The following is a 23,963-nucleotide window of genomic DNA, read 5'->3' as shown; positions in this document are numbered from 1 at the left end:
TGGCCCCCAAGCTCCCTGCCTGTGGTCTGCCTCCATGGCCCCCAAGCTCCCCCCTTCCCCCATGGTGGTCTGCCTCCTTGGTCAAGAAGCTCCCCGCCATGGTGGTCTGCCTCCATGGCACCCAAGCTCCCTGCCTGTGGTCTGCCTCCATGGCTCCCAAGCTCCCTGCCTGTGGTCTGCCTCCATGGCCCCCAAGCTCCCTGCCTTGATGGTCTTCTTCTTTGGTCAAAAAGCTCCCACCATGGTGGTCTGCCTCCATGGCCCCCAGGCTCCCCTCTTCCCCCATGGTGGTCTGCCTTCTTGGTCCACATGTTCTAAGTGAGACCATTATGTAGCATCGTCTCTGATTTTCCTCAGAGTTCATATTGTGTCAACATAAACTAATAACTACTATTATTAAATTTTAATACAAAAATTCAAATGCAGTATAAATCATCTTTTTCCAGTTGCCACTCAAAGCCCACAACACAGGTCCAAGCCATTTTGAGCCTTACTTTCTACCTTTGCAGCCCACAATTCTTATATTCCTGCCAAACATTTCTGCTCATCAGTCTACAAATACACTGTGCACCTCCTTCATTTGGTGTCCTTTGTTCCAACTCCACTTACCTAAACGTTATTCTTCCTCAAAGCTGTCTCCCGAAGTTCAATCCATTATTCCAAATCCACTAATAACTCACCCCTCCACACCCCCACCACACACCTGCTCAGAAAAACTTCCCTGTTAGAAACTTTCTCCCCCCACTTCAGGATTTTCCATAGAATATGAGTCATACTGACCATACAGCTTAAGATCTGCCTTGCTTCCCATTACTAATGCATGTGCCTGTGAAATACTGAGATGAGACTCAAGCCAATACACACTTACCTCCAATGCTGATATAATGCCTATAGTTTGATACTGCAAACCCTGGAAACTTCCTAAATCTGGGATATTCTCTTATATCTGATTTTAAAATATGTATAACCTAGGCAATTGAGAGGGAGGTTATTTGGTTCCATCTCTTGTTCTTGGGCTAACACTAAAATCTGCTCATATTTACCTAAAAACTTCTTCAAGTATCTGGTGGAGGCACATTAAAATCTCTCAGGAAAGATGGGGATGTAGCTAAGTGACAGAGCACTTGCCGAATACTACAAGGCCAAGGACTTGCTGCCCAGTATGACAGCAGAAAAAACAGAAACAAAAAAACTGAGTTAGGGATGGTGAGACAGGCCTGTAACGCTAGCACTTAGGAGGCAATGGCAGGAAGATCACAAGTTCCAGGCCAACCTGGCATACATAGTGAATTCCAGGACAGTCTTGGCTACATACCAAGATGCTGTCCCCCCAAAAGAGAAAGAAAACATCCCAGGAAGAAGCTGTTCAATAAGGAATTTAACATTTGCCACAAACAATCCAGGCAGTAGAGCACAAACTTGTGACAAGCAAAGGAAAAATAACCTGAAAAACTTGAATGATTCCTTCAAATGAAAAGCATACAAACAGCAAATGGAGGCTGACACAATGACTTAAAGCCTGCACCACACCCACTTCTGTTATATTCTTCTTTCAATGCTTTTATTGTTTTCTGGGATCTAAAAGGAAATGTATGTTGTCAACATTTAATAAATATAATGCTACATTTTCATATAAATTTTTAGAATATAATTAGTGTTTGTGGTCTATTGGCTTAAATACTAACATGGTTTAAATAAATTTCAAACTTGTAAACTACACTATCAAAGTATATTACAAACTTAAATTTTAGCCATTAATGCAAAGACCACATATTCAGAGTTTCTTGGCAGTTTCACTTTTGAGGAAAGAAAATCCACTGTAAGATGAAGAATTATTGGGCATTCTAAGGCCTAATTTTCACTTCCCTGAACCAAGTGTATAATCAAATGATGAAAACTTTTGGCATTTTGCATGAGATATTTTTGCTAACTTGCTTTTACATCTTCTGGTGTATCCTCAGTGCCAAAACACTCTCCAAGTTCTTCAACTTGAACTTTCACACCCTGTAAACATTACTACAGTGTCCATGCTTTGCAGGGAAGACACCAGGAGGTGGTGTCAGGTGTTCCCAGTAGAGCTGAGTTTCTAGTTTTTTAATCCAAACTGATGATTCTTCCACAATTAGCATTCCTCAGATGCTCTTTGGTAAGCAAGATTTCTTACTCATCTACAAACCTACTTTTCGTTCTATCTTTCTAGAAATCTACAACTTTTAAAATAACTTTTTTTTTTTTTGGTCTTTTTGAGACAGGGTCTCCCTGTAGCCCCAGCTGTCTTGGAACTCATTATGTAGACCAGGCTAGCCTTGAACTCACAGAGATCCGCCTGCCTCTGCCTCCGAGTGCTTGGGATTAAAGGCATGCGCCACCACGCCTGGCTAAAATAACTTTTTTAAAGACTAAAAAATTTTCAGACTAGCCCTGTACCTGAAGGAAGCTACATTTTCTTGGATCAGCATGGGCCAGCATCATTCGTTGCCATTTCAAAAGTGCAGCCAAGAAAAACAGCAGTCACAGAGATTCCTAAAGATCAATCTTCTAGTTCCCTGAGAGCCCACCCTTAACTAAGTCAGATCACCACAGAACCACATACCTTGGTTACCTCCACCTGGACACAGAAGACAACTTCCATAAACTATACTGAATACATTAAATGATGTATGAGATGCTTTCTTCAAGATAACCAATAAGCAAACTGCTCCAGACCATGTTAGAGACAGCCATATTTGCCTAAGCTACTGGCATATCTTGGAAATTATAAACTCTTTAAGAAGTTGTATTCCTCTCTTCACTTCTAGCTACTTCAAAGCTAAGAATCGAATGTGTGATTTGCCTTCAGACAATGTTGAATAAAAACAGTAAGCCATTCACTCCCTTTCCAGATTCCCCACCCATACAAAGTCTTTCAATGTAATCATGTTACTTTTCTTTTCAACTTTTTTTCTTTATTTTATGTATTATTTTTATGTGTATGCCTGTATTGCCTGCATGTAGGTAAGTGCACCCGTGTCATGCAATGCCTGCAGAGGTCAGAAGAGGCTGTCAGATTCCCTGGGACTGGAGTCATGGACATTGTTAGCTGCCATGTGGGTGCTGGGATTCAAACTCGGGTCTTCTGCAAGAAGAACCAGTGTTCTTAACCACTGAGCCATCTCTCCAGCCCCTCGTGTTACTTCTTAAAGAAAGCAATGCTAATGCCAAGCGTGGTGGAGTCTGCCTTTTGTCCCAGCACTCGGGAGGCAGAGTCAGGCAGATCTCTGTGAGTTCAAGGTCAACCTGGTCTACATAGTGAGTTCTAGGACAGCTGGGGCTACAGGGAAACCCTGTCTCAAAAACACACAAAAAAAAAAAAAAGAAGAAGAAGAAGAAAGATAGAAAGAAAGAAATGCTAATTAAATATTTTTAAGTTTAAAAATAAACAAAAAAACAGTAATCTGTAGATGCGATGATTCTCCTTGTGTGCAGGGGCTACACACTAAGCACTTGTTGACTGTCTCCTAACAACTGAGGTATCACTGCCAGTATAAAGAAATAGAAGCTTAGCAAGGAGGATCATAAACTAACATTTAGTAATGCTATCTACCAGACTCTGTAAGGAACTGTGAAGGAACAGAGCAAGTTAAGAAAACTAACTTGACCACTATCTTTACAATTAATACATGAGAATTAGCCTTTATTACTAGACAGAATAATATGCAGAAGTTCCATGAAAACTATCAAAAATTATTAGTAGTATCTCATTTCTTAGTTTTGACAAAAGATTGAAATAGGAAATGAAAAATAAAACACACTAGGCATGGTGGTACATGCCTGTAATCCTAGCACTCAGGAGAGTTACCTCAAGCTCAAGGCCAGCCTGGGGTACATATCAAGTCCCAGGGCAGCCAAGGCTATACAAGCAATATCCTGTCTCAAAAAACAAAAACATAACAAAACAAAAAAATTTAAATATTAAATTAAATAAAAGCCCAAAGATGACTCAATATATAATGGATTTCTACTATTTCTGCTATATGAAGTTCAAAACATACACTATTAAAAAAGTAACAAAATAGCATTATATAAGTAGTCTACTTAATTGTTTTAAAGTTCACTCAATCTAAATTATTTTTATCAAGTTTTCGGATAAGATCAAACATTTTCATGAGTTTTGACAGTATGTCTATACCACATAACCATCACCCCAATCAACATATAGAACATTTCCACCCTAAAAATACCTGCTCTCTCAACCAGTCCTTCCCACCTCTGCCCCAGGTACCATTAGTCTGACTATTCTAGAATTTCATAAATACTGAATCAGAAGGGGTACTTGTGTCTAACTTCATCTGCTAACCACAAGGCTTCTAAGATGCATCAGTGGTTTGTTCCTTTATGAATATCATTTCACCGTTTGGATATAACACAATTTGTTTACCTATTTGGCATTTAGAAAATATTTGGTTGTTTATAGTTTGGGGCTATTCTGAACTGAGCTATTCAGAATATTCACATGTCTTTATGTAGACGTATCTTTTTAGATCCTTCAGGACAAATGTCTAGGAGTACAATTGCCAGGTGACAGGTTACATATATGTTTAATTTTATAAAGAAATATCCAACTGTTTTCCAAAATCATTATGCCATTTTATATGCTCACCAGCAATGCATGAGTCTGGATGTTGCACATTCTCACCAAAATGTAGGATTTTTTTTTTTGTTTTTTTTGTTTTGTTTTGTTTTCTGAGTTAGGGTCTCATGTAGGCCAGGTTGGCCTCAAACTCATTACATAGCCAAGGATGGCCCTAAACTCCTGATCCTCCTATCTCTACATCCCAACTGCTGGGTTTACAGGCATTTGACATCACATTTGGCTCCAAAATCAGTCTTCTTGATTTCAGTCTTTCTGTGAGTGTGTGGTGATCTCACTGTGGTTTTGATCTGTAATGATTTATGATGTGGAGAATTTTTCAGGTACCTAAAGGCCTTTTGCATACTATTCTGTGTTTTGTGAAGTATTTCTTTAAATCTTTTGTCCATTTTAAAGTGAGCAGCTTATGATCTATTATTAAATTGTAGGCAGACTTTATATAGTTTTTGTTTTTGTTTTGCTTTTTCGTCTTTTTGAAGCAGGGTCTCCTGTAGCCCAAGCTGTCCCGGAACTCACTATGTAGAACAGGCTGGCGTCGAACTCACAGAGATCCACCTGCCTCTGCCTCCCAAGTGCTGGGACTACAGGCATGCGCCACCACACCCAGCTGGACTTTATATATTCTTGGTACAATCTCTGATATTTATTTTTTTAATTTATGTGTATTCGTGTATTGCCTGTAGGTAAGTGTACTCATGTCGTGCAATGCCTGTAGAGGACAGAAGAGGCTGTCAGAGCCCCTGGAACTGGAGTTACGCACAGTTGTTAGCTGCTATGTGGGTGCTGGGATTAGAACAGGGTCTTCTGCAAGAACAACATGTGTTCCTAACCATTGAGCCATCTCTCCAGCCCCTAATACTCTAATTTTTTTAAAGTTAGCCCAATTTCATTTTTTAAACTTAAAATCTACCATCTACCTTGACTTATCTTTTATAAAGGAAATCTATTAAAAAAAAAAAAAAAGAAAAGAACACATTTCACACAAGAAATCTGCTGTATGATAAAACTGAAAATAGAAACTAAAAACGTCATTAACAAAATTCCCATTAACTTTGATGAGCATCAAATAACATAAACGTCTGTGTTTGATTGAACTACAGTGTCTACAAAACAGAAATGTTCTTCAAGCTCTTGCTGGTATTTTATGAGTTTCGACCTGAAATACCTGTCTGAGCTCTGGAACACAGGAGCTGAAGCACAAATACAGTGCTCATCTTTAGCTAAGATCCAGACCTCCAGGACATTACAAAGCTGGACGAGCTCACCTGAGTAGCTGCGGACTGACAGGAAGATGACGATGACGACGAGACAACAGGTATGTCAGACTGGACAGCAGCCACAGTGGTAGCGGGAGTGAAAATCAGCTGTACAGACAGAAAATCAAAAAATACCCTAAGACAAAAGAGCATGTCCCACACACAGTGTGCAGCAAGCAGGCAAGAGACTGAAATCTGTGACAGAAAGACAATGCAGGCTAGGACTATCTCCTAAGTGAAAGACTTTATATGACAAGGAGAAGGGTCTGATAATAGGGAGCTCAAAAACTCATAGACAGCTTTGAAACAGCTCATCATTCTAAGAGCAGAAAAAATAAATCTACTCAAAGAAAAAAATGCACTTTGGAGATAAGAAATCCTCAAACCAAATTTTATCCCAAATAAAAATTACTATCTCACAATTCCTAAAAATGGAAGGTAAAAGTAGAAAACTATTGTCACTATTTTGGGATACAAATTAAATTTCAATAAGAAACACAAAAAAGTTTCTTTAGTCTACAAGGATAGCTATGCCTCACATTATACAATGTTTCTCTCCATGACAAAGGATTTATAGGATTAACTGAGATTGTTGGTGATTTTAAAACTATAATGTAAATGCCAGAATTTAGAGCAACAAAAGATCTTCACATCAAAATAAGAAAAGGAAAAACATTATTTATGCATCATCATCTCTTTTCAAATTTTGAATACTAAACAAGTACCTTTAATTTCTAAGAAAATACAATCTACTCAATCTAATTGAATTTAGTAAATTATAACAGTTTTCAAAAAGTATATAAGTACACTATTTTTAAATAATTTCAAAAATTACTCATTCCTTACTGCTATTTAAAGTAATCAATTAAGGGCCTTATTTAATCTTGAATTTTTATTAGCATACGTTAAATGTAGGAAAAACGAGCCTTGTAGGACTTCCATGCACATAACAAAATGACACACGCACCAACCCCGCTCCTGTCTTACTCCCTCTCCTGCCTCCCCAATCCCCAGCTTTTCCTTTAGATCATTTAAACGTCAGTTTTTTAATAATTTATCAAATCTAAGTAAATTCAACAACAAATTCTCACAAAAAGGTAATTTTCAATATATATATAGCCTAAAATCACTACATCTAAAAAGATGATATTCCATGTAGTTGGAACCATAGGAACTGCCAGGTTTTTTGTTTTTGTTTTTTTTGTTGTTGTTGGTTTTTTTTTGGTCTTTTTGAGACAGGGTCTCCCTGTAGCCCCAGCTGTCCTGGAACTCACTATGTAGACCAGGCTGGCCTTGAACTCACAGAGATCCACCTGCTTCTGTCTCCTGAGTGCTGGGACTAAAGGCGTGTGCCACCACACCCGGCAGGAACTGCCAGTTTTAAAGGTCAAAATAGTAAATAATAATAATTAAAAATAAAAAAGCAAAACAACAAATGGCCCAACCTAATTTTAAAGTGTATTATTAAAGGCGATTTTATGGGAGAAAAGTAATCCAGAAAAAAAATTGTAATGTCTGAACAATTTGTGGTAAAAGGCATGTCATAGCAGTATTTTCTATTAGAAACATGACGAGAAACTTTCCAATTTCAGGTGATGAACTTGAGATCCACATATACATTCAGTTTGTTGGTCAAAAAAACCTATCTATTAGGAGGCTACGGATGGCAAGCATTGGTAGTGTGCTTGGCTGGCACACATGAAGCCCTGGGTTCAATTCCCAGTACTGAAAAATTAATTAATCAAATACATATGTCATCTATATAAACAAAATATATATATATACATGGGCCAAAAAATGTCTAATTTCCTGTAAAACATATCAAACAATGTCTACATTCCTTAGAAAAGCTCAACAATTAAATAAGAAAATCAATAAGTACCTAAATACAAAATAATCAATTAACATTCCTTTAGTAATAAAAAAATCAAAGTGCACATAAGCACACAACCTTGAAAAATGTGAAATAGTAATGACCAAAGCTATGAACTGTCTTGTAAACTCTCAAGAACTCCAATCCAGATTTCAGAAGGTTCTAGGACATAAGTTCCTGCTTAGAGTCAATGACTAAGTTTTTAATATTGCCAACTATCTCATTAAATTTAAGATGTCGAAAGTATACAATGAGTTTATACATCACTCTAAATACTAAAATCGTTAAGATGGCATTGATTATAAAATACTCTTTAGTTTCTGAGATGTTAAAATGTGGGGAAAAAAAGTTTTAAAAATCAATAACTTGCTGAGCATCATAGCACACACCTTTAATCTCAGCAACTGGGAGGCAGAGACAGGCAGATCTCTGTGAATTCAAGGTCAGCCTGGTCTACATAGTGAGTTCCAGGCCAGCTGGGGCTACAGGGAGACCCTGTTTCAAAAAAAAAAAAGACAAAAAAAATCAGTAACTTAGTATTAAAAAATATTTTACCACCAGGCATGGTGGCACAAGTCTTTAGTCTCAGCATTTAGGAGGCATAGGTAGGCAGATCTCCAAGAAATCAAGGCTACCCTGGTCTACATAGCAAGTACCAGGCCAGTTGGGGCTACAGGGACACCCTGTCTCAAAAAGACCAAAAAAAAGTACCAAGAAAGTCAACTAATTCAATGCAGAATTTTTTGTGACATTTTATAAACACACAAGGGCTAAACATGCATGCGTGTACACACATACACACAAATTATTAGACATTTCTTAAATTGCATTAAATCAAGAAGCATTTTGAACACTCAAATCCTTACACACAAAAAAACTGGTGGTCATCTCTTACCATCTGAGCTCTGAGATACATCTGGGCTTGGCTGGCCGTCAAGGTAGGGGAGGTACTCCCTAGGAGCATAGTCTGTTGGGTAATACTACCACTGGTAGAGCTGGAAGCCTGGGAACGACTTATCAACTGTGCAGGTGTAGGAGAAGTGGACAGGTTGATCTAAGGAAGAAAAAAACATCAGGTCACAGGCTTCTGTGTCTGGCCTCCAGGCTCACAACTTAAAAATTCTAATTCAGTTTATACTGTTTTATCATACTGAAGGGATAAAAATTAAGACACAGATAATCCATTCACATATATAAAAACATGCAGGTAACATATAGTTAATATAATATCTAATTTAAAAGCTCTCAAAGCAGAAGATAAAATTGCCACCTGTCAACAGATGAAAAATCCTGAACACTGGCTACGTAATTATTGTATAAATACCACTTTAAAGTACAATTGGCCATTTTAAGAATAAACTAGCGAGCAGATGTGGTGCTCACATCTGTAATCCAGCACTCAAAAGGCTGCGGCATGAATTTCGTGGATTCAAGGCCAGCCTAGGCAAGTTCCTGGCCAGCCTGAGCTACATAAGATCCTGTCTCAAAAGAAAAGACTAGTGTACAGTCACAGTCAGTCTTCAGAAAAATACATAATAAGTTGGAAACTTGGTTGCATCTGCGAAGGGAAAAACAGTACGGTAGGTAGGGAAATGGCAAAGGGAGATGGCTATACCTTTTATCTTTCCAATTTCAAATCATGTTCACATATCATTCATTCTTAATAATTTCAAACAGAGACTAATATAACCCAACCTCATCTTAAATCCTTTTTATGAAACAAAGCAGAAAATAAAAGCAATAGCTTATGAGACTTCTAATTCAGGCAATGAATACACATCCATGTGCTCAAATACACTCACTGAAATGCTGGATCAATATGAAAAATGAGAATATAGTTAAAATCAAAAGGGGAGAAGGGGAGGGAAATTGTCAAGAGTCAGGAAGGAAGAAATTCAATGCCAGAGATGTGAGCTCCAGTTGACACCTGGCAATCTAAAGGCTCGTGAGACTTAACAAAGATAGAAAGAAGCCCATGTCTGAGTCTGTTACAGGGGAAAGCTGGACATAGACAGGGTCCCAAGAAGAGCTGAGCTACTGTGAAAAGGGAAGTGAGAGAGCTCCACTCCACACTCTGAGAAGCAGCAAGGAAGCTGTCTGTCTACACCTGCCCTGCCATACTGGAAGGGGAAGAAGTCACCCGCTAGAAAAAAACTCTTGTATGTGTGCAAGTATAAGATCCAATTCACATGCCCTACGTGGTCCCATAATCCAACCCAATACATGAGCATTTGAAATCTAGTTCCAAGAGGAAGACAGAACAAGCTGCTGAGCAGGGCTCTCCAGCAACCCTTCACCTGAGGAAACACCTATCTGAACTATCCATGCATGAAATTACTTTCATGTGACCTAAGGAAACCAACCAACAGACAGAGGATATGGTCACAGCATAAGAAAAGATGTACTGAAGAGGGTTGGAAGGACTCCTTCACAGTTCCTGTGTCACCCAAACCCCAGGCAGCACAGCTACCAGAGAAATACATCAGCATGGGGGAAACAGAGGAAAGTAGCCATACAACTTTGTACCCAGGACTGCCTGCCAAAGTAAAACCCAAGACTGGGTAGACTCTCCCAGCCCCTAATTCTAGGCTGGTGCCTGTGGACTGAGTCTTTAGACCTACCCTTGCATCAAATGGACTCAGTCCTTGTGAGATGGACCTGCATTCTGGTCCAAATCATTGCCAGTTGACTGCAAAGCCTTGAATTCCATACAAAACAGCAGCAGGAGAGACAGGGCCTTGCAAGGGCTTCCCAGTGCTGCATCAGCCTCAACAAGCAGGAGGTTCCAGTCCAGTACTAAGTCATTCTTAGAGACCACAAGATATCAACCTAACATTGCAACAGCTGCAGTGACCATGGTGTTAGGGACTGCTGTTAAAGAACATTCCTAGAGAATGACAGGCTGCAAAGACTGAAAACAAACACCTACCTCTTCAATACACAGAAAGAGATGAATAGCAACAAGGATCAGAAACTGTCAAGGGGCAGGGGGAGGTGTCAGGGAAACATGACACACCCACCAAAAGGACAAATGTTGCCAGCGAATGACTGCATTAAGATGGAGTGTATGAACCAGCTGACAAAGAATTTCAGATAGCCTGTTTTAAGGGAGCTGTGACAACTTCAAGCACACACACACACGCGAATCACAAATTCATCAGAGAAAGTTATCAGATTAAAATTTAAAACGTGGTTAAGAGCACTGGCAGCTCATGCAAAGGACCCAGGTTTGATTCCCAGCACCCACATGGCAGCTAACAGCTGTTAACTCCAGTTCTAGGGGGTCTGATGCCCTCTTCAGGCCTCTGTGGGCACTGTATGGCATGGGTATACTTACATATATGCAGGTAAAAGACTCATACCCATAAAATAAAAATAAAAATAAAATTAAAAACAAAACAAAACAAACACAAGTCCTAGAACTGAGTAATACAATAAATTAAGTATAAAAAATACAAAAAAATTTTAAAAATACAAAACAACATCAACAGCAAAATGGACCAAGCAAAATAAGAATCTGTGAAGTTCAAAGCGGCTATCTGAAAATACAGCCAGAGGAAAAAGAATGAAAAGAATGAAGGTTCACAGAATTTAAGGGTTAGCAGTGAAAGAGCAAACATGCAAATTCCTGGTGTTCAAGAAGGTATAGAAAAGATAAAGGAAGAGGAAGAAAATGTAACTAAAGAAGTAATAGTACTGTCCAAAGCTAGAGACAGACATACTAATAAATATCTGGATACAGATGGCCTAGTACATAAACTGCTTGTCATGCAAGCATGAAAGCCAAGGTTTAAATCCCAGAACCCAGTAAATGCTGGGCAGGCACGGCACTGCACCTATAATTCCAGTCCTTGGAAGACAGTCACCAGGGCATGTTAGCAAGCTAGACTACCATATATAGTCTGGCTCTGCGTTCAACCCTCCCTCAACAGATAAGGTGGAGAGCAGCTGGGGAGAATCCCAGGGTCAGCCACACACACACACACACGCACACACGCACGCACACAGATGAGAACATACTAACACACCACATGTACTTATGCAAATACACATATATAATACAGAATTCGTATCTGTGATCTGAATTTTACTTCTACTCCACTACTGAAACCCTATTAGTAATAGCCACTACTGACAGCTAATACAGCAGGGTGTGGTGCTGCACATCTGTGCTCCCAGCATTGGGAGGTGGAAGCAAGCTAGATGATCGGGAATTCAAGGCTGGATTCACTAGTTCAAGTACAGTCGTCAGCACTACCTGAAAACACATCTCAAAAAAAAAAACAAACCAATCTAACAGATCAGTCTTTCTGACCCACTGGCAAACTATTCATGCTCCACCCTCAAACTTCTTCTAATCCTGTATCACATCTACCATCAGTTTCAAACAACAATTCTGACTCCCTCAATTCTCAATCGTAACTCCTATTTGGGATTACAGAAAACTCCTTTCTGCATGTCTCTTACCAGCTCAGACTCAAGCTCTTCAAATAGCAAACCATTACTCCTTTTTAACCAGTTTCACCACAAACAGCACTGACATCTCCTAAAATCTCCCAAAACATTACCTGAAATGTTCTGACTCTTCCCTCTCCTTTACCAAACACACACAATCAACTACATGTCTTGTTTCTGCATCTTTTATTCTCCAAATAGCCTCAGTTACTTAGTCTTAGAGCCCGGTCCCATGGCTACCAGCTACACTACTTTAGCAACTACAAACTAATCTGCCTTCTGAGAATCGTGTCTCCTCTAGCTTACCCAAAAACTTTCCCCTGGTTTTATTCAGCCATTCCCTTGCTCGGTCTTTCCTGTCTCTAATTTTAACATTAGTTCCTTTTTTTGTTTTTGTTTTGAATCAGGGTCTTCCTATATCCTTAAATGGCCTGGAACTTGAGATGTAAACCAAGCTGGCCTTGATCTACAGAGACCAGCCTGCCATTGTCTCCCCAGGGCTGAGATCCATGCCCCAAATTTCTGAGGGTGTTTTGTTTTTTGTTTTTTCTTAACAAGTAGAATTCTATAGAGTGAAAACAATATGCTTTTTTTTTTTTTGGTCTTTTTTGAAGCAAGGTCTCCCTGTAGCCCCAGCTGTCCTGGAACTCACTATGTAGAACAGGCTGGCCTTGAACTCACAGAGATCCGCCTGCCTCTGCCTCCCAAGTGCTGGGACTACAGGCATGCGCCACCAATATGCTTTTTTTTTTTTTTTAGAGAAAATAAAGATTATGAAATAGTAACTTCCTGACCCAGTATTCTTTATCTAAGTTGTTACGATCAAATAACAAGTTTCATGTCAATAAACACTTAACCCATGAAGGCCAACAGATCAGTAATTATCAAGACAAGAAATCAATCTCCTCAGCACTGAAACAAACTTCCCTCCCTCCCACCAGGTGACTGGCTCTGGCCTTTTTTTTGTACTGCTCTGATGATCTAAACCAGGAATACTAGCAGTTTCCAGTATTTCCTCTGTCAATTCCATCCCAATTTCCTAAATTCCCTTTCCCTTAAAGCCTTGACTAATCTGTCCCCTCAAACCTCAAGCTACAACAAACAAATCTAAACTGTAGGATATTCCATAAAACAGTTTGACAGGGCTGGAGAAATGTCTCTGTGGAGTTTGTATCCTACCACCCAGCTCACAAATGCCTGTTAACTCCAGTTCTCAGGGCTCTGGCACCCTCTCCTGACCTCCTCAGCACCTGCATGTGCATATGTATATATATATTCTGACACATACACACCTAAATATTTTTTAAAGATAGTGAATTAGGGGCTGGAGAGATGGCTCAGCGGTTAAGAACACTAGCTGCTCTTGTAGAGGACCTGGGTTGAATCCCTGCACCCACATGGCAGCTAACAACAATCTGAAACTCCAGTGCCAGGGGATTTGACACCCTCTCCTGACTTCCGTGGGCATTGCACATGGGTTCACTTTCATAAATTAAGGTAATACATGGATACACATAAAATAAAAATAATAAAAATGTTAAAAAAAGATACTGAATTATGCCAGGCATGGTGGCACACACCTTTAGTCCCAGCACTCGGGAGGCAGGGCAGGTGGATCGTTGTGAGTTCAAGGCCAGCCTGGTCTACATAGTGAGTTCAGGTCAGCTGGGACTACAGGGAGACCCTGTCTCAAAAAGACAAAAAAAAAAAAAGATAGTAATTAAGCTCTTCAAATGTTATTAGGATTTTTTTAAAAAAAAGATGAGATTTTGTTATATTAAAGGAAAACAACACAGAAGATTCAAATGCAAAATTTGGACCTTAATTAAATTCTAGATGGGAGCAAGGCATGAAAAGTATTTGAAGACTATTAAGGGTATCTGAATAGGAGCCATATACTAAATACTGCTGTCTCAGTGTTAAATTTCTTAGGTATGACAGGGATGCAGTTGTTGTGCATGCATTGTATGAACTCTCCCTGGGAGACATAAACATCTGTATCCTCCTTATAGGGCACCAAAGACAAACCAAAGTACAATTCCACTTAAGGAACCAATGAGTTTACTGAGCCTTCTTATAGAGCATGAGTGAGGGGCTACTTATAAGGCCACGGGTGACCTCAAAGTAGCCACACCACCAGCAAATCTCACCTCAGCATGGATGACAATTTCCCCATAGTTGCATAATGGAGTCCCCCCTTCAGTTAACCTTTCAATCTATATAGCCTACCCTGACCATGAGGCCACATGTAATTTGGACAGAATTCTACACAGATGACTGGTGGGTGTAGGAGGGTGTGCCTGAGATCAGGTGTGGGTTCAGTGACCCTCCCTACACCTCACCACCTCCTTCTATGAGGGAAGGCCAACAGCCAACAGCCGCAATCTTGAGTGTCTCTTGCAAGCAGTCTCATCTTCATATGCTGAGATGGTGCGGTTATGCTCCAAGGACAGTGCTCTCTCACAGCAGGAGAATCTCCTTCTTAAGCTAAAGTTCTTAGTGTTGAAGGATTCGTGTTTACAGCTTACTGTCAAATAGTCAAATAAAGGATTAGCCCAGAAAAAAACATCAACTGAGTAGCTCCAAAAAGAATCGAGGCTAGAGATGTGGTACGGTGGCAGAGTTTAAGCCTACGTGCTCGAGGTCTGACCCCCAGCACTGCAGAAACAAAGGGAGAGAGAAAAGCACACGGAAATAAATTTCTCACTAATTTTCAGTTTCACATGTATGAATATTAGAAATCTGGTTTACAACCTAAGAAGATCCAACAAGTGTCCTGCACATGGATTTCCAGATATACCTTCATGAAACTTCAAAAACATTAATAGTCAAATCTAAAAAATTCCAGAGGAAGCTGGGCATGGTGGCGCACACCTTTAGTCCCAGCACTTGTGAGGCAGAGGCAGGCAGATCTCTGTGAGGTCGAGGCCAACCGGAGCTACAGGGAGACCCTGTCTCAAAAAGACAAAAAAAATAATTTTAAAAAAATTCCAAAGGAAAAAGAACCTGCCCAAAATAATTACAGTAAAACTAGTATCAGCTTTTCTTTAGCAGGAACTTTAAGACAGGGTTTCCTGTAGTCCCAGCTGGTCTAGAGCTCCCTATGTAGACCAAGTTAGCCTCAATCTCACAGAGATCTGCCTGCCTCTGCCTCCCAAATACTGAGATTAAATGTGTGTGCCACCACTGGCAGCTGGAGAGATAGCTCAGAGGTTAAGAACAGTGACTGTTCTTGCAGAAGACCTGGGTTCGAATCCCAGCACCCATAGGGCTAACAACTGTCCATAACTCCAGTTCCAGAGGATTTGACATCCTCTTCTGTCCTCTGTGGGCATTCATTGTACAACACGGGTGCACTTACCTACATGCAGGCAATACATGCATTCACATAAAATAAAAATAGTAAATAAAATATTTTTTTTAAAAAGCATGTGTTAGTCGGGTGTGGTTGCGCACACCTTTAATCCCAGCACTTGGGAGGCAGAAGTAGGCAGATCTCTGTGAGTTCAAGGCCATCTTGGTCTACATAGTGAGTTCCAGGACAGCCGGGCTACAGGGTCTTTTGGAGATCCTTTCTCAAAAAAATGCCCCCCCCCCCCCCGCAAAATAGTATGTGCCACCATACCTGGCTTAATATAAAATTCTTGTAAAGATAATTACAGGAGAGATGGCTCAGAAGTTAAGGGCACTTACTGTTTTTGCAGAGGACCCAAGCTCAGTTCCCAGCACCCACATGACAGTTCATAGCTATCTACAACTCCAGTTCCAGGGGATTCAATGCCCTCTTCTGGCCACATGGGCACTAGACACACATGTGGTACATATACATACATGCAGATAAAATATAAAACTAAAGAATAAATAATATTTTAACTATAAAAAGGTATGAGATGGAAATTTTTCAGGCATATGAAGACTTTGAAGTTTATCATCCACATAATCTCTACAAGTAAGTTTAGTAGTTTTAACAAAAAGTGTCCCTCATAGGCTCACTATTTGAACACCTGGCCTCAGTTGGTGGTGCTGTTTGTGGAGGTTTAAGAGGTGCAGCCTTGCTGGAAGAAGCATTCACTAGGGGTGGGCTTTGAGAGATTATAGTTTTGCCCCCTTCCAACTTGCTGTCTCTGCTTCCTGCACATGCTTAAAGACATGAGCTCTCTAGCTGGGCACAAGCCTTTAATCCCAGCACTAGGGAGGCAGAGGCAGGCGGATCTCTGAGTTCAAGGCTAGCCTGGTCTACATAGTGAGTTTCAGGCCAGCTGGGGCTACAGCAAGACCCTGTCTCAAAAAGACCAAAAAAAAAATCTTTGTTCCCCTTGAATCCTTGATATCTAATACCGTGCCTGACAACATGCAGGCATGAAGAACATACTAAAAAGCATAAAGACCTGAGTTCAATCACCAGCACCCATGTAAAAGGGATAGCATGGTGATGCACATCTGTAATCTCAATGCTTGCTGGCTGGCTCTAGGCACTCCAGGTTCAGTTGGAAACTCTCTCAAAAAATAAGTAGCAAAGAGACTGAGGCACATACCCAACATCAATCTCCACCCTCGACTTACATGCGCACGCACACCCACACACAAACGTGAACACACACACAAAAGTAATAAAGCAGGTTTTCCTCATGAGTGCAGAAGACTGACATAGAATTCAACACAGTAATGAATGCCTGAAACTGAGCTCTGTCTCAGGATCATGAGCTGATGAGTTCTCAACTCTAGAGAAATGGCTCAGTGCTTAAGAGCACTGGTTGCCCTTGCAGAAGACCTGGGTTTGGTTCCCAACACCCATATGGCAGCTAACAACCGTCCATAACTCCAGTTCCAGGAGTCTAACAGCCTCTTCCAGCCTCCATAGGCACACGTGTTGCACTTACATACAGGTAAAATACTCACACAAAAAATAAAAATGAAACAATCAAAATAAAATTGGGGGGGGGCTGGAGAGATGGCTCAGTGGTTGTTCTTGCAGAAAACCTGGGTTCAGATCCCAGCACCCACATGGTAGCTAACAACTGTCCGTAACTCCAGTTCCAGGCGATCCAATGGCCTCTTCTGTCCTCCGCGGGCACTGCACAACATGGGTGCATTTACTTACATGCAGGCAATACACTCATACACATAAAATAAAAATAATAAAATAAAATATAGAAAAAAATTTTTAAAAACCAGTGTCCCATACAAGACAAAATATTACAATTCCCCAAATTCTTTTCTATTCACTTCTATACTGGTTATGGAAAGGAAGCCAAGTACAATTTTATTATATACTGTTAATACACTTGCTATAAAAAAGATACTTGCTATGTCTAGGTATAATTCTTCAAATTACTGTCCCTGAAGGAAGGGTCTGTAACTCACATGTACCCTCAGAACAACTAGCACAATGTTGAACAATAGATATACCTACTGTCCTAGTTTGTTCTTCATTGCTGTGACAAAACACTCTGACCAATACCAACTTGGGGAGGAAAGGGTTTATTTATCTTACATCTCCCAGGTCGCAGTTCATAAGGGAGCCCAAGGTAGGAACTCAGGGCAGGAACCTGGAAGCAGGAGCTGGAGCACAGGCCATAGAGGAATGCTGCTTACTGGCTTGCTTCCCTCAGCCTGCTTTCTTATGCAACACAGGCCTACCTGTCCAGGGCTGGCACCACCCACAGTGGGATAGGCCCTCCCACATCACTCATCAAGAAGATGCCCCTCAGACATGGCCACAGGCCAGTCCAATAGAGGCAATCCCCCAATTCAGGCTCCCTCAACCCAGGTGTGTCAAGCTGACACTAAAGCTAGCCAACACACCTACTGACTGTCTTCCTATAACCACCACTATTAGATCAGGATCAGACTCTCTGCTACAATTCAATTTAGAATAGAAATGTATCCTAAAATGATTCGCTGCTTACAAATAATCCATTCATAGTAATGTGTTTTAAAATTATGCATTACATCCTCTAATTGATGCTTATTACTCCTACCATTCCCCTTTCAATGTAGCAGGCACATGTATTTTTTTTTTTTTTTTTAGTATACATGAAAGCCATTAAAGAAAGTAACCAAATAACAGCCGAACCACAGGTTCTCAAATTACTTAGTAAAACCCTTTCCTCAAAGACAGTATTATTCAAAACCCAAAATCCAAAAAGATCAGAGAGCTGCTCTGTCTGGCTAACACTTAATATAAGCCCAATCTGTCTTAATCTATCCTAACAAAATACCACAACCTGGTAACTTCAGCAACAGAAATTTAAGATAGGAATTATGCTCAGTGGTAGAGCTTGTGCTTAGCACACATGAAAACTTGGGTTCAATTCCGAGGACCATAAACTTTAAAAACATAGAAACTGATTGATTTCTCACAGTTCTGGGGACTGGGAAATCCAAAACAGAGTTTCCAGTTCGAGCTCTCTTCCTGACCTGCAGTCTGCTCACTTCCTCACTTCCCACTGTACCCCCACAGAGAGAGGTAACTGGTAACCCTTCCTCACTAACTTTAAGTCACTTCATTAAAGGCCCCATTCCTATCATAATTAGACTAGGGCTTCAACACATGAATTTTGGGAAGACACAATTTAGTCCATATCATTATTTATTAAATATCTCTCTTTGATCTAAATTCAGAGATATCTGGATGAAGAAAAACTTTAAAAAAAATCTAAATAGACAATTTCACAAAAACTTGAGGTGCAGGTGAGTTAAATAACTCACCCTAAGTCATCCACTGATTTCGGCCTTTAACATGAGAACTCAGGTGGCCGTATCTCCTCAATTCATCCAAACCTTCATGATATACTACAACAGTAAAGCCACTGGGTTCTCTTATGACCTGAATCTTCTTACTTTTGGATTATATGTACATATGTGTGTTTATGTGAGTGAGTGCAGGGCCTTCAGAGGCCAGAAGAGGGTGTTTGATCCCCTGGAGCTGGAGTTACAGGTGGTTATGAGCTGCTTCATGTGGGTGTAGGAACTGAACTCAGGTCCTCTAGAAAAGCAGTGAGCACGCTTAACCTCAGTCATTTCTCCAGCCCCTATGACTTGACTTTTCAATGAGCTGTATGAGAATCATTAATTACTAGACTTTCCCTATGAACTCCAAATTCCATACATGATGCCATCTCAACAGCTACAAGTGTATATCTCATATACATCACCAAGTTAATGTGGCCAAACCCCTGATTTTCTTCTCCAGCATCTGCCTGTCTTCCCAGATGCTTATGCCTAAAGACTATGAAGTCATCCTTGACTCCTTTTTTCCTCACATCTTTTACTCAGTCCACCAGTATATCCAGCTAGCTCTTCTTTCAACATATATGCAAATTTCTACAATAATGTTTTAGAAAAAAAAAGAATTCAGAATCTGGCCAACTACTTTTCACTACCTATTACATCACCATCATGGTCCAAGATACCAATTATCTTTCACATGGATCATAAGAAAGGCCACTTAATTGACCTCCGTGCTTCTGTCTTTGCCTCTAAGAGCCTGCTTTTCGAATGGCAGGTATGAGATCATATCACTTACCCACAGAAATAGCTCTGCTTCCCAACACAGTTGAGTAAAACTGAAATATATGATAATCTCTTCATGACTAAGATAAGTACCACTCTGATGACAGAAGAGCTACAGTATTTCCCTATATGAATGACTGTCTATTTAGCTAATTCACACATTTATATTGTGTATAAATTTTCAGTATTACAAACCATCATACACACAAAATTATCTATAATTGCTTTTTTATGGTGCTAGTAATCAAACCTGGAACCGCACATGCTATCACGAGCTACATCCCTACCTAACTTTATGCCATATTTTTAATAGTATCACCAAAAATGAAGAGTGCTACACAAGAGAACAAGCACACATACACGTTTTCAGTTCTCATATGTATGGCCAAACACCTCTTGAGAAAAATTGTGACTAATGATATCCCCACTATCAGCATATGAGTGTGCCTCATATTTTTCCACTCCCTACCAGCAATGAATGGTCTAAATATTTTTTGTTTTCAAATTTGACAGGTAGAAATAGTATGTTCTTACTAATTTTTACATACACTTCATTATTAACATGGTAAATATATTTTTAGGCCAATAATAGCTTTATTTGGTTTTATTAGTGCTGGGGACTGAATTCAGAGTCTCAAGCACAGTAAACAAGTGTTATATACTAAGCTACATCCCCAGCCTAAACTTTCTTTTAAAGACTCCTAATTGGAGTTGGATATGGTGGTACATCCGTGTACTCCCAACACTTGGGAAGCGGATGCAGGAAGATCAGAAACTCAAGTCATCCTCGGCCAAATACAAAGATCAGCCTTGGCTAGTGACTTTATCTCGAAAAATAAGTAATAAATAAACACTCCTAATTAAGGTCTCTAGTGCATGTTTGTATTCATCTTACCACTAATAAAAGGCCGTTATTTCCACCCCTCCCCATCCTCCTCCAACTTCTTCCTGCTCTCCAGCACAATTTCTTGTCTTCTTCTTTATTACTATTACATATACATATGGGGGTTAGAGAGATGGCTCAGTGGTTAAAAGCACTGGCTGCTCTTGTAGAGGACCTGGGATCAGTTCCCAGCACCCACATGGCAGCTAACAACCATTTATAACTACAGTTCCAGGGATCCAACGCCCTCTTCTGACCTCCGAGGGCACTGCACGACACAGGTGCACTTACACACATGCATTCACATAAAAATAATAAAATATAATAAATAAATATATATGTACGTATGTATACATATAACATACACATATAATGCACTGAGTCCATTTAGTGGTGCTCATGTGTGCATGTGTTTAGGGCTGCCCATTTGGGATTCATTTTGTTGTTTTAACTTGTTTTCATTTTTTTTTGGGGGGGGGGGCAACAGAGTTAACTGGTTCAAATTTCATTTTGGCAAACCAAATTTAATTAAACCTTGGCCCTGTTCAGTTGAAGCACTGATGACACCAACCTCAAAGCTCGGTCACCATTAGTTTAACAGGCAATCATAAAACCACTACAAAAATAGGTAAAACAGTCTAGAATTCACTGCCCTCTTCTAGAAAGGACAAAGTAGAGGATGATCCTGATACCCGCTTGATATGAATATACATTCAATTAATAACAGTCTACTCCCATCTACATATATAGCTTCCTCATGTTATGACTAGACTTTTGACTCGAGTTTACATAATACTCATTTCCCCACTAGGATCCCATGCCTTCCCTACACTCCCATCTCTCTAGATAGTTATTTGGCAGCCTGCCTTAAAGCCCTAGACCCTGAACCCATGGCTTTGTTATTACCCAGAAACCTATCTCAAGATAACTAAAACAGCCAAGTAGGAACTGCATTGTACCAATTAAATGTACACAATTTTAATAATTTTCCTGTGGTTTCATAAAAGAATGACCTTGTTCTTAGGAAATACATATCAAGGTATTTAGGGATATATCTCAACTGACTCTCAAGTAATTCAGAAAAAAAAATACATATACACAGAGAAAAAGACAAGTTAACGTAACAAAATGCTAACAGACAACCTGAATAGACAGAGCACAGAATTTTTATTAGTTTTAATTTGAAATTACATCAAACTAAAAAGCTAGCGTGTCTATAGATGTCTATAGATGTCTTTTACTCAGGAATCTTTATGCAGTTTTCCAGTATATTACATGTAAAATAGCAAAATGGCTTGCTTTTATTCCTTTCCCAAATAAATTACTCCTCCCTTGAATGGATACTTGCAAATTTAATCCAAATTACAAACTACTCAAGTAAGCTAAATGGTATTCTTCTTTTTTTTCTTTCCTTCCATTTTGTTTTGTTTTGTTTTTTTGTTTCTTGGTGCCGGAAATCAAACCAAAGCTTCTCAAACAACCTCTAAAATACAAACTGCACAATGCTAGAAATGTTCACATGTCCTCAAAAGACATGGCACACTTTATCAGGCTTTCAATAAACACTGAAAACTGAAGTAATTTAGAATCTCAATAGATTTGAACATAATAGGTAGGAAAGATAGGCCAGAATATAAAAAGGCTTTAAGACTCAGATTTTCAGAAGTTTAACATTAGCTCTGACTTTTCCAACCTTACCACTCCAATTTATAGGTCCTCAAACTTAAACAGAAGCTTCATAAATAACAATAGTTTACTTTTAGAAAACAAAATGTTTAAATCCAGGGGAAAATTTAGGATACTTACAGATGTTTGGGACATACTTGACTGTTGTGTGACACTTCCTGTAGGGGATGTAGATGGTCTTCCACTGGACAAACTTGCCTAAAACAGTAAGACCACTGTAATATGTCTGTATAAAACAGGAAATCAAAAGCTTCCTGGAACAACAATAATATAAAACCACAACAATAAAACCCCAAAAGTCTATGAATAAACCAATTATTTTACAAGCACCATGGCTGAACCCCAAGGCCATTACATTTTTGGGTTTTGTGTGTGTGTGTGTGTGTGTGTGTGTTTTATTTTATGTGAGTATATTGCCTGCATCCATATTGTACAATGCCTATGGAGGTCAGAAGAGGATGTTGGATTTCCTGGAACTGGAGTTACGGACAATTGTTGGCCACTATGTGGGTGCTCGGCACTAACTGAGGTCCTCTGCAAGAGCAGCCAGTGCTCTTAACCACTGAGCCATCTCTCCAGTCCTACCATTACATTTTTCAGAAAAAGGAAGAAAAGCTGAACAGGGCAGAGCAGCTAATCTTACTTCAATTTTTTTATATTTATTTATTTTGTGTTCTCTTTCTGTCTCTGTCCCTGTCTGTCTGTCTCTCTCTCTCTGTCTCTGTCTCTCTCACACACACACACTTGCATGCATGCAGCACGGGGGCAGGGGTAGAGATCAGCTTGTAGGTGTTCTCTCCTTCCACATATTCCTGGTGATGGAACTCAGGTAACCAAGCTTGTCGAGTTTGGCAGTACGAGCCTGTACCCCCTCCACACCACCCTCAGCATCTTGCTGGCCCTCATCCTATCACTGCATTCACATAATGTACATTATATTGGTAAAGTGTCATATGTTGTTTGAGTTCATTGAAAAGCTGGAGCTGGAAGCAGGCTTGCTCTCTCCCCAACCACCCCAACTTCAGACCTGAGCATGTTTATGTCAAGTGTCTACCAAGGTCCCTTATCTAGGGATGGGCTGGGACCCCGACTCTGAACAGGGAGGGAAGAGAGCAGCAAAACAGCACAAGAGTAAAAACATTATGTCCTTGAAAATAGCCAGAAGACAAACCACTTTCATCAGATACTACTATTGCTTAATCCCATAATAATGTGCTTCCACTGGGGCTGGAGAGACAGCTCTCTGGTTAAGAGTGCTTGCTACACTTACAGAGGACTGGAATTGGGTTCTCAGCATCCATGACAGGCAGCTCCTAACTGCCTGCAATTCCAACTCCAAGGACTCCAACACCCTCCTCCTGCCTCCATGAGCAACCACACATAGGCTCACATACAGACACAGGCACAGACAAACACACAAATAAAAAATAAAAATATTTTTGAAAAATGAATAAGCCTGGGGCTAGAGAGATGGCACAGTTAAGAGCACTGGCTGCTCTTGCAGAGGATCGGGGTTCAATTCCAAGCACCCACATAGAGGCTAACAACCGTCCCTATCTCTAGTTCAGGGGAACTCAATGCCCTCATCTGACCTCTGTGGTCATTGCACAACACAGGTGCACTTACATACATGCAAGCAATACACTCATACACATAAAATTTAAA

General features: G+C 40.0%; 1 protein-coding gene across 3 annotated transcripts in view; it reads right to left on the bottom strand.

The window, feature by feature from the left end:
* Positions 1-23,963, bottom strand: part of Phc3 (polyhomeotic homolog 3) — a 79,922-nt gene that overhangs the window by 46,662 nt on the left and 9,297 nt on the right. For all 3 annotated transcript variants that reach the window (XM_017797398.2, XM_008830117.3, XM_029562069.1), the window contains exons 4-6: positions 22,419-22,496; positions 8,655-8,813; positions 5,896-5,994 (exon numbers count right to left, since the gene is read on the bottom strand). In XM_017797398.2, coding sequence (XP_017652887.1) covers positions 5,896-5,994; positions 8,655-8,813; positions 22,419-22,496 — 336 coding nt within the window. The remainder of the gene's footprint in view (positions 1-5,895; positions 5,995-8,654; positions 8,814-22,418; positions 22,497-23,963) is intronic.

Source organism: Nannospalax galili, unplaced genomic scaffold, assembly GCF_000622305.1.
Source record: "Nannospalax galili isolate Female #2095 unplaced genomic scaffold, S.galili_v1.0 scaffold33, whole genome shotgun sequence".
Classification (NCBI taxonomy): domain Eukaryota; kingdom Metazoa; phylum Chordata; class Mammalia; order Rodentia; family Spalacidae; genus Nannospalax; species Nannospalax galili.
The sequence above is the reverse complement of the archived record's forward strand: the minus strand, read 5'-3'. Positions and strand labels throughout refer to the sequence as shown.